General features: G+C 40.4%; 2 protein-coding genes across 4 annotated transcripts in view; one reads left to right on the forward strand and one right to left on the reverse strand.

Annotated features, from left to right (window-relative positions):
* LOC104597723 (pentatricopeptide repeat-containing protein At5g15010, mitochondrial) overlaps positions 1 to 9,921 on the forward strand; it is a 30,938-nt gene extending 21,017 nt beyond the window's left edge. For 2 of the 3 annotated variants that reach the window (XM_088891426.1, XM_010259442.3), the window contains one exon: positions 6,621 to 6,997. The gene's annotated coding sequence lies outside the window, so the exon portion shown is untranslated. Of the gene's footprint in view, positions 1 to 6,620; positions 6,998 to 9,721 lie in introns of those variants that run through there. The other variant, XM_010259443.3, reaches the window with a different exon arrangement.
* On the reverse strand, positions 7,795 to 9,635 carry LOC104597724 (NAC domain-containing protein 2-like). Its single transcript, XM_010259444.3, has 3 exons — positions 8,970 to 9,635; positions 8,601 to 8,884; positions 7,795 to 8,510 (listed from the first exon to the last, which is right to left on the reverse strand). Exons 1-3 carry the CDS (start codon positions 9,145 to 9,147, stop codon positions 8,061 to 8,063), a joined length of 912 nt encoding a protein of 303 aa, XP_010257746.1. The 5' UTR covers positions 9,148 to 9,635; the 3' UTR covers positions 7,795 to 8,060.
* Positions 9,922 to 11,578: the final 1,657 nt, after the last annotated feature.

Below are 11,578 nucleotides of genomic sequence, written 5' to 3' on the forward strand. Positions count from 1 at the left end.
AACTATTCACAGATTACACTGTGGATGACATGTTGAGGAAGTGGGGTGAAATTGCAAATTGCACACAGACCAAGTCAGTAATGAGTGTGGCTTGGACCCCTCCACCTGGGGGATTCTTAAAATTAAACTTTGATGGGTGTAGTAGGGGAAATCTGGGACAATCGGAGATTGGGGGTGTTTTTAGGGATGAAAATGGGGTTATTTCTGCCATGTTCTCAGGCCCAATTGGAGTGGGTGACTCCCTTAGAGCTGAGATCTTTGCAGTTATGGGAGGAGTCCGGAATGCTAAGGAGTTGAACATCAGGAAACTCATAATTGAAGGGGATTCAGAGGTGGTGGTAGGGTGGCTGATTAAAGATCACAATGGTTTATGGAAGTACAATAATGAGAGGAGGAAATTCAAGTGGCTGGCGCGGGAGATGGAAGTTAAGACATGTTGGGTTAAAAGATCGGCTAATTCCCTAGTTGACGGTTTAGCTAAACAAGGGGTAGAAAGGGATTCACTGTTTTGGGCTAAGCTGAACTTTAGTGTTTCTTTTTTTTCTGTTTTTTTTTTCCTTTTCTTGAGGTTCTTTGTTGCTCTTGGAAGATAAGTGTGTTTGTCTTCCTTTTGTAAGTCTTCTATTGATGATTTAATGAAAGTGTTATTGATAAAAAAAAGGTGTTGTGAGCAAAGCCCTTCGGGATACCCCTGCATTCAAACCTGATTCAGAACATGGATACTTTTCACTACTTCATGCCACAACCTCTCCCTCTCCAGGGGCCACCTCCAAAGCCACTTACCTAAAAGAGCCTCATTCTTACTCACGACATTCCCTAAGCCTAGGCCTCCTTTTTTGCTTCGACTCACCACCTCCTACCTAATCAAGTGATCTTTTCTCTCTTCTCTAGGTTCCCATAAGAAGTCCCTCATTAGTTTTTCCAACCTCTTTGCCTCCCTTTTAGGAATTCTAAAGACTGACAAGAAATATTATGGCAAGTTGGTAAAGTTGCTTTAATCAAAGTAACTCTACCACCTGCAGAAATATAGTTTCTCTTCCAAGCTGTTAATCTTTTTTCGAATTTTTCCACCACTGGGTTTCAGAACCTACTTTCCATTGGATTTGCACCTAATGGAAGTCCTAGGTAGGATAGAAGCCACTGAGAGCAAGTGCATTCTAACAAGGCTGCTATAGACTCCAACTCCTCTCTGTTCAAATGAACTCTCACAACACAACTCTTCTCAAAATTTACCTTCAAATTTAAGGTCCTCTCAAAGTGAATTATTAAATCCTTCAGATTCCTTACCTCCATCAAATCACAACCTTCACAAGAGATTATTATGTTATCTGCAAATTGGGGATGGGTTACTGAAACTCTATCTCTACCTATTCTCCACTCTCTTAGAGATCTGGCTCTATCTGCTTCTGAGAGGAGTCTACTAAAAGCATTGACGACTGAAGTGAAAAGGAAAGGTGACATGGGATCACCTTGTCTCAGACCCCTACTAGCTGGGAAAAAATCAGTAACTATCGCGATGACTAGGATGAAATAATGGCAATTTGAAAGGCAACGATTTATCCATTTGCACCATTTATCCCCAAACCCACACTTCCTTAGCACGAGTGGTAAGAATCCCCAATCCACTAAGTCATAGCCTTTTTAAGATCTAGTTTACAAACAAAACCTTGACACCCCGATCTCCTCATCTCCTCCACACATTCATTTGCTATTAGAATCTGATCTACAATTTGTCTCCCCTAAACAAAAGCTCATTGCGCTTGGTTAATAAGACAAGGAAGCACCTTTTTTATTCTCAAAGATAAGACCTTTGCCACAATCTTGTAAACACTAGTCACCAAACTGATAGGTCTAAAGTCCTTTGGATGCTTGGCCTCTTTCTTCTTGGGAATTAAGGCTAAAAAAGTAGCATTAATTCCCTGACTCATCACTGGATTATTCTCAAATTCCTTGGAGACCTCAATTAAATCTTCTTTTACTACGTCCCAACAATCTTGAAAGAAAGCCATTGTAAACCCGTCTGGCCTTGGTGCTTTAGATCTGTCCATGGAAAACACGACTTTTCTAATTTCTTTCTCCTCAAAATTCCTTTTCAGCCAACTTCTACTCTCTTTTGGAAGCCTTTGCTAGGTCACACCTTCCAACTCCACATTAGGGCTTAGGGGTCTCCTCAAAATGGATTTGAAATAGTCAACAAAACAATTAGCTATCTTCTCTTGGGTATCATAGACTATTCCATCCACTTCTAGTTTGGACACTAGGTTTTACCTTCTTCCATTAGCTAGGTGATGAAAAAATTTAGTGTTCCCACTTCCTTCCTTAATCCACTTACATATAGACTTTTGCCTCCAAGAAATTTCTTCTCTCAAAATGACTTCATCTAATTCTCTTTTCAGATTCCATCTCTAATCTCTATCCTGAGGGCTTATGGCTCTTTGGGATTCCTTCGCATCCAGTTCCTCTATGTGGGTCAACAGAGAGGATTTCTCAACCTTAGGTCCCTTTCCACTTCACCCCCCTTAGGTCTTCCCTCCACCATTCCTCAACCTTCTTCATGAAGTCTAAGTGAGTCAACCACTTGTTCTCAAACCTAATGGATCGAGGTCCTTGCCTAAAAGGCTCCTAGGCCGATGGGGCAATGGTCAAATGTGACTCTAGGTAGAGCCCTTGTTATCAAGTCCGCCCACTTATTTTCCCAGCTTTCATTGAAAAGGAACCTATCTAATTTGGAGTAGATTGGTGTCTCCTGAAAGTTGGACCAAGTATAGAGAGCTTGCAGCAATGAGAGTTCCTTTAACTCACAGTTATTAATAAAATCGTTGAATCTCCATATGCTGGTTGTAATGACCTGTTGGGGGTTATTTGATTCATCCATAAATCGAATTGCACTGAAATCTCCCCCCAAGCACCACAGACCATCCCAAAGCCCTTGAATCCCATAAAGTTCTTCCCAAAATTCATTCCTCTCTCTAATTGCTTGGTCCATACACATTAGTTAGAGCCCAAGTAAATCCATCCTCTACCATCTTGAATTTTAACGACACTGAAAAATTACCTACTAGCTCCTCCAAAACCTCCACCGTATCCTCTCTCAAAAAGGTAGCAATTCCCCCCGAAGCCCCCCAAGAAGGTGCTGAAATCCAACTTATTCCTCTAGATTTCCAGATGCTTCTTGCCCATCTTCTATCAATATCAGCTAATTTGGTCTCCTGTAGCATCACTATATCCGGCCTTTCCCTTCTAAGGAGGTCCTTAATCTACATTATTTTCCTAGCACTCCCCAACCCTCTCACATTCCAACTGTTGATTTTCATGGAGATAAGAGATTTTGCATCCCCTTTTGAGATCAGGCCTCTACTTAGAGGCTTTCCTTCTCTCCCCTCTTTCGCTGAATTCCAAATTTTCTTCTATATCTGATATCAACCTTTTCACCTCTAATCTTTTCTTCTTCCTTCGGTTATTAATTGTTCTAGATCTGCTTAAGGCTCTTTTTGTTTTATTTTTCCTTTCCGAAATTCCTTGGTTTTCCTCCAAAGATTCCTCTGTTTGCCTATACTCCTCAAGGAGAGCACAAATCTGTCCCCAAATCCTCTCTAATTCCTCCTTCTGCATCTTTCCCATAATTGATTCATCCCCTGCTTTTTTCCTTCTTTGAACCCCTGTTTTTACTGAACCTTCTTGAACCTCATACTTCCCTGCCTCTTCCTCTTTTCTCTTAAACTCCTCCAAATACATACAGATCTGATCCCAGATTTTCTCTAACTCTTCCTGTGATTCTCTTCCCCTTGTCATTTCCTCTTTTTCTTTGCCCTCTTGGTCCCCAACTAAATACTTTCCATCCATGGCTGTTGCATCAAGTTGAGCTGCAAAAGCATTTGTTCCAGGCAGGAAACCCACATCAGTACCAAAAAACGAATTGACAATATTACCTGAATGGTTGTGGGAAGAGAACAATGACTCTTGAGGAGCCACACGAAGGGGAAAGGTCGCGGCTAATCCTTCCAAAATAGATGACTGTGGTTCTCATTGTGTTCAACCAATGTTGTTTTAGTCCTTGCATCAGAGTTTGCCTTTAGATGTTGTCCCCTGGTTGATGACTCTGTGATCAGTGACAAGGTACGTCCTGTTCCTTTATTCCTCTATCAATGCCGTGCTGCTCTAGCGAACTGGGAGCAAATTTAAGAACCGGTGTCCCCTGCCTCTCCTCTATAATAGCTATAGTAAACCCCAATTCATTCCTTAAGGTAATGGGAGAAATTGAGAGTGCTTCTTCTGGGCTGAGTTTGTTAAATTCAAATCATTGTTTTCCACAAAATGAAGCTTGGTATGAAGGCCCTCATCAGCACTGAGAGATTTGGCTTTTTTTCAGTTCCACGCTTCCAATACTTGAAGAGCATTCAGGCTTTGATTCTGAGCTACATTCTTCCTCCGTCACACAGACCTCAAACGTGTCCGTAATATTCTAATTTACTATTGTCGGAATGAGGGAACACCTTGTCTCCACTGGCAACGGGTGCTTCTTGAACCTTGGATTGCGCCGTTCCGGGGAGTGGACTTTCTTCTTCTTGCTCGGAACCCATGCCCAGTTCAGATTTGCCGCTCCACTGCGGCTAACTTTCTCTCCTGCAGGCGGTAGATGAGATTTGCTTGAGGGGACGATGATAGACCATCTTTTTGGTCCATCATCTCCCCATTTCCTTTGGTCACGTGCCTACTTAAATTGGCGTGTGGCTCTTTAAATCCTGGGTCCACACTATTTAAAACAGCCGGCCCATTCACAAGAATAGACCCATTAATTTTTAATGGGCCTGGGCCCAGCCCCCCAACCTCTTTACCAGTCACATGTTTACTTAAAACATGTGACTGGCCTCTGTTCAATGGACCAGAATGAACTGGCTCACAAGACCGGCTTGACACCTGAACCCTTGCCAACCTTTGTTCAATTTCTTTTGAAATTTGAACTCCTGGCGCAAGTCTGCCTCCAATTAATCCTCCTGTCACCGACTGAACATAGGACCTGTCATCCCTCAGCCTACCCTGCCATGTAGACTTTTCTCAAGTGGTTAAATTATTCTCTTTTTTCTCTTTTTTCCTGGTTACCTCAGATGACTTAGCCTCTTCTGTAGTGACTACTCTGCCTTGCAAACCAAGCAACCAAGCCTGTTCTGCCCCTTCATCTTCCTCCCTTCTCCCCTCCTTCCATAGCTGGGCTTCAATGGAGGTAGCAAGCCAAACGGGGTATACTAAACCCTCTGAAACAACCTCTATCTACCTTGGAATGCCACTGGGTTTAACACTACCTAACATCACTGCAACTGAATGGAGATCACAATCAAAAACACCTTCTAATTTTGCATCACAGATTACAGCTATTGACTGTAATACTTCCTCCTTCCAGAGATTGAAAGGTAACCCAAGCAATCTGACTATTACATTGTCTTCAATCTCAAAACATTTGGTATTAGAAAGAGGACACCATTTCGACACTGTGGCAACACCAGCCTCTGAGTGAATGCTTAAAGCTGAAATCTCTACTTCGTCTTCACCCAAATCTATCAAAGCTGTACATGATTCATAAGGAGTAATCACCATCGGCTTTTGCAGGTTTAATTCTCTGAGTATCGTCTGAGCAATACCTCTCCAATCCTTTGGTGGACTTGAAGTTTTCACCACAAATTTCTTCCCCCAATCCTCTTTTTCTACTGTTGCTACCAGTTTACAACTTCTTTTTCCTTTTTCTGCAATCATCCATTTCCTATCAATGGGTTCTTCCTCTCTCTTTTGTTTACCCCCTTTCTTTTCCTTTGCTACAGCCTCTACTTGTTTTGTTTTCAGCTGCTGAGTAAAGTCACTCGGTACCTCTGCCACTACCTTCCATCCATTACCCCTTCTACTTTCTAGGAAGCAAACCAACTGCTTCTTTCTTCCTCCAAAGAATTCCTGCAGAGTTATGTAGCATCCTTTTGTATTCTTTTTGCATTCTAACTCATAACTCTTTCTTCCATCAAGGTTGAACTTCGTAAAGTTCATTTGTTTACCTTTAGAACTTGCTTCTGAAACAAACATCTGCATCCATTCGATCACTTAAAGACCTTCCAACAGTATCGTAGCTTTCTTTGCCTCCCTAATCTTCAAACTCTGCTGGCCTCTGTTCCTGATCTCTTCAAATATGAGATCTTTTGCTTCAATCTTTATCACTTTCCTCCATCTTGCAACTTCTACGAACCTATTCTCCATCTTCTCCCTCAACTTCTCTCAACTTCTACTAAAGTGCTGTTCAGAAGGTATTTCACCACCACATTCAGCGGAAGATCATTCAAAAGAGACTCCTGTAAACTTGGAAGAGTTCATCCTTTGAGGAACATTTCCAAGTCATTCCAAGATTTACCAAACAGGGTTAACAAGTAGTACCAAATTTGGCAGATATAGTGACAAGACAAGAAAATGTGACTTGAGCCTTTACCACTTTTAAGACAGAACGCATGCATGTGGGGTAGGAGGCACTTTTATCATCTATTTTATTTTTTCCTTAATTTTCTTTTAATTTAATATCTATGAGCAAATTGACTAAATCGTATGACTATAGTATTGTTTTTTATTCTTCTCACTGGGTGTTTCAGGACTTGAGACAAAGAAACAAATTGGACTTCAGTCTGGTGGATTAGGAAGCACATCCTTGCAGTCATCCTCTACCATGTCGCCTCTCCGGTTGCACTGTTATTTGGGTCATCCCTCCTTGTAGAGTCTACAGGGCTTATTTTCTTCATTAAAGTCCATGTCCTTTGAAGTGTGAAGCTTACCAGCTGAGTAAACACCACAGGTCATCGTTCTCGTCATGTATCATTAGTCGTGTGTTTGGTCACTTTCAATTAGTTCGTTTTGATGTTTGGGGTTCCTGTTTTGCTGTGTCTTATGTAGGATTTAAGTACTTTGTAACATTTGTTACCATTCACAGATGACTTGGTTATATTTAATGAAAGATCTGTGTTATTTCTTATTTTTAAATCCTTCAATTTGGACTAGTATTTTTGTGTTCCAATTTGACAATGCCAGGGACTATTTGCCTGCCTGTATCTTTTTCTGCATTTTTTTTTATGATCATGGTATTAAACATCAAACCTTTTGTGTGCATACTCCTCAATAGAATGGTGTAGTAGAATGTAAAAATCATCACTTTCTAGATGTTGCTAGATCTCTCCTTCAGATGGTTGTACCCAAGTCTTATTGGAGCGATGCTGTTCTTATTTCCTGTTACCTAATTAATCATCCATTCTCTTCAGTTTTGGATGGTAAGACTCCTCATTCCTTGTGTACTTTTTATTGTTACATGGGTAGCTTTACACATGCTTTTGATTGTCACATGGATAGGCTTAACCCAAGTTCTGTGAAATGTATTTTTCTAGTATACTCAAAAACCTAGGAAGATTATAAATGTTATAGTCCTCACCTTTTTTGCCTTTCTTTATGCTGATATCACATTTCATTAGAACACTCATTTTTTTACATAAATTCCTTCTCATAATATTCTTCTTCTTCTTACACCTGTGTACGAGCGATCTTCTATATCCATAGCATAGGATCTTCCACTCAGGTATATTCTATATGTTCACCAGCTCAGGCTCGTTCCTTTGCTTTGCCGTTTGATAGTCCAGCTCCATAGGTAGACCTTGCTTCCAACGTTAATCTTGCTATTGCACTCTGAAATGGTAAGTGATCTTGTACATCTTGTACAATGTCCTTACTTCATTAAGGGGATGGGTAAGGGATCAGGTGTATACTTGAAACCATAGAAAATGACCATGAAAATAAAATGTTACTATGTATATTTTGAATATTTACAACAATTTCTTTCTGTTCTTCTTGGAATTGCTTGTCATTCCCACCACTCCAATCCTGTAGATTCTTTTAGGTGGGTTGGGTGGATGTGGGGGAGGTGATTTGGAAAAGAAAAACAAACAAAAGAATCTCATGTAAATCATCATGGAGAGAGCCTCATCTCATATCTACTGGCTCTTGTGTTCTCTTCTGTACATAGATAATAATAGAATTTTCAGAACAGTTCAGAAGAGAAATTGATTGTCCTGGTAGGGTTTCAATTGAGGAGAACAAAGGCCTAAGTAGTAGTAGTCTTGGATTGCTACATCTAGAGTAGGAGTTGCTCCAAGTACTGCAAAAGAATTCTGTAAATCATCAAGATTCAGGTCTGAAAACCAGACACTATCTTCTTTTACACATTCCCCCATCTGAAAACTTCCTTTGGTATCAGTTCTTGATACTTGATCAATGTGTAGTGCTTGGGATGGACTAACCTCAGTTACACCCATATCATTAATATCAGTAAAAGGATCGTTATCAACATCAGACTCTGGGGTTCTGAAGCTTTCAGATCCTGTTTCAACTGCCTCAAAGGAGTCCATAGTTTCCTCGTGGGAGTCTTCTTCCTTTTGCTGTTGAGAATTCACCCAGTTGTTCTTCTTGTTGTAAATTCGACAGAGAACCCAATCATCCAACTACAAGAGCGAGAGTTTGATGTGAGCTTCGACAAAATAATAATATTATATAATTGTAGTAGTACCACTTGTGATGTTAATGTTACCTACCCTTAGGCTGCCATTTTTGTTGGACCGCAGATTTGATTCTGTGAGCCGATACTCGTGCATTATCCAATTAGTCTTGATTCCTTTTGGTGCTTTTCCACAATAAAAGACTAGTGCTTTCTTTATACCGACATGTCTTGCACTTCCTGTTGGTCTAATGGGTTTGTCAGCCCCGGTTGCTTTCCAGTATCCACGTCCAGCGGCCCTGTTGGGCCTTGATCCGTTTGGATATTTCCTATCCCTAGGAGTGAAGAAGTACCATTCTTTGGTTCCAAACAAAGCTTTCTCTGCTCCATTCAACAGAGAATGAGAAAAAAAGAAACATACTGTCTGAATTACATTAAATCGATTTTTTTAGATCAAGTTAGATACCTGGAAGTTGCCATGGATCATATTTGTAGAGATCGACCTCAGCGATTATTGGAACAGGCAGACACTGGTAGCTGGCCTTACGACAAAGGTAATGAACAACGAGCTCCTCATCAGTTGGGTGGAACCGGAACCCAGGTGGTAGGTTTAACTCAGCTTCTGCGTCTCTTGCTCTCCCCATGCTTCTTCGCTGATTTTCTTGTCGTCTGCTTTGTTCCGTTTGTGTTCTGAGCAATAAAAAAACTGTGAAGTTTGCCTATGACCATAACCATGCATGCAGTCTTTGGGTATATATAGCCAGGTGCCGGAGGGCGTCAGGGGTGGGTCCCATAGCCATAGGGGCTGTGGAATAAAAGGACGCACGTGGGGAATAAGACGCCACCCATGGACTGAATTGTGAGGAACGGTGGAAGTGATCGCGGGAAGGTGGCGCTAATGGCTTGTCGACCCATTTTGTCGTGTCGCAGGAGGCGGGGCGGAACTGAGTCAAAGCTTGGAGATGAGACCGCCGACGCCTCCCGAAGGGTCAGCAAACGACGCCCGCAGACTTTTGGCGTTTCTGCGGGGCAGGAGACTAAAATTATAATTTCTTGTTTACTCTATAATTTAGAGTAGCCTATTCTCAATTTACTTGGGCTCAGTTTGGAAAGAGTATAAATACAAATATGTAGAGTGCAAAATGTTGTATTTTGTATGTATTAACACAGTTCAACTAGGGATCACTCGGATAATTTTTTTTTTTTTATCATCATCAGGTTGGTTTCGGATGGGGCGTAATGCCAATGGGAGGTGGTGGGGTTTGGTATTTAAATATCTTAACCCGGTATCAGGAAGTGGACTCTCTTGCAAGGACATCAGATCAAAATGATCAACATTTTTTTTTATTAATTTTCCGGCAATCTTGACTGTGTTCAACTGTGTTAATGCTGCAAACGAAAGAGACCAAAGAATGGATTCTGAATTGTGAAATGTTGACATTGGCAGATCCAGATATGATTTTTCTGAAGTTAAATCCCTCTGGTTAGTCATCAAAGAAAGTTGAACCGGTTGTTTAGTTTACGCACATCAATCTCCCATGCCACGTTGAAATACAATACAAGCTTCTCTAGTGGCCTTGTTTAAGCCCCAATTAGCAAGCCACATGGCTTAGTCTTTTTTTTTTGTCACGGGGCTAAGGGTGTCAATGGACCGGTTTTGAATTGGGCCCCATCCAGTGCAAAATCAATCTGGATGGATTGGACAGACCAACAAGACGTATTGGATTGGATCAATCTGGTTCAAAATATTTACTAGATTGAGTTGGACCTGATCCGTTCATAACAAATTTATATTGAACTGGGTTGGATTAAGTCAATATTTGATCCATTTATATTAAGATAAGAATACATGTCAATGGACTGGGTTTGGGTTGAAATCAATCTAAATCAAAATGAATTTGAACAGATTGGACCGTTCAGACATTGAATTTGACTGGTCCAAGTTGGTTTAAAACATTCATTGGATTGGATTGGACCTGATCCATTTATAGTAGACTCACATTGGATTAGATCAGATTGGACCAAATCCAGTCCAATTGACACCCCCTACACGGGGGCTAGAGAACCAGGTGCACGCGGGACTTTATATTAAATGAAATAGTCTTGGTCTATCAGTTTATTCTTTCTTTATTATCCCTTTACTTAGTTCTATCATAATTTTGTGATCTTTTTAAATTAAAGAAAATAAAAACATTAAGATTATATTTGGTTTGAGGAAAAGAAATGGAAAGGTAAAAAAACCTATATAAGGTTTGTAAAGGTTTTCCTACTTTCCCTTTTCCCTACTTTTTCCTTCAAACCAGTCGTTAACACTACTTAGTGAGATGCATGGTACGAGACTCTTAGATTCTTTTTTAATCTAAAGCAGTCGTTAGATTTATTTGATTCGTAGTATATGAAAAGTTCAGCAACAATATATGTTCTTGACCGTAAATTTTCTTGTATTTTGATTTTTAACAACGGAAAATAAAATAAAATAAATCTATGCTACCATAATATATGATACTGAAAAAGCTTTTACAATCGAAATCATTGTGAATTTTGATTTATGATACCGCTGTTAATTGGTTACAAGTTTTTTGGGTATCATAGTCGAACGACTCGAACCCAAATGACAATTATTGAGAAAAAGAAAATATATATATATAAACAAATATTGTGGTCTTCCCATGTCGATTGACAGCTGTAGTGCGGTCTGTTCCCTTTGACATCTCCATCCCCCCAACGGGTTTATTTATTTTTTAAAGACACGTGGTTTTTTATTGGCTATCTATTATCCATCGAACCGGGAAAGATTGCCACAGGCACAGCTTCGCTAGGCTGCTGACGTTGAGTCATCCTTTCGCTCATCTGCTGATGTCGCTACTGATTGCATCATCGCTAATGGCATCATTTCTTCGTCATTGCATACGTCTCTTTTTTGTTTTCTGTCGATTCGGTTAAGTTTTGACATAGATATTATCTGTATCTGCACTTGCTCTATTCCTGCCTTCTCCCTTTCAGGTGTTAAATTGTTTTCTGTGGGCCCCTGAAAGCTAGAATGATAAGGGAAGATCAGTTTGGTCGGTCCATTGT

This window comes from Nelumbo nucifera, chromosome 7 (genome assembly GCF_055504915.1).
Source record: "Nelumbo nucifera cultivar China Antique chromosome 7, China Antique-T2T, whole genome shotgun sequence".
In the NCBI taxonomy this organism is placed as follows: domain Eukaryota; kingdom Viridiplantae; phylum Streptophyta; class Magnoliopsida; order Proteales; family Nelumbonaceae; genus Nelumbo; species Nelumbo nucifera.

Excerpts from the sequence above, each read along its gene's own strand:
- LOC104597724 (XM_010259444.3), bottom strand. The coding sequence starts at position 9,147 with ATGGGGAGAGCAAGAGACGCAGAAGCTGAGTTAAACCTACCACCTGGG. Across the intron at positions 8,885-8,969 it reads TGATCCATGGCAACTTCCAG|AGAAAGCTTTGTTTGGAACC; the intron begins GTATCTAACTTG and ends TGAATGGAGCAG. Across the intron at positions 8,511-8,600 it reads ACAAAAATGGCAGCCTAAGG|TTGGATGATTGGGTTCTCTG; the intron begins GTAGGTAACATT and ends TCGCTCTTGTAG.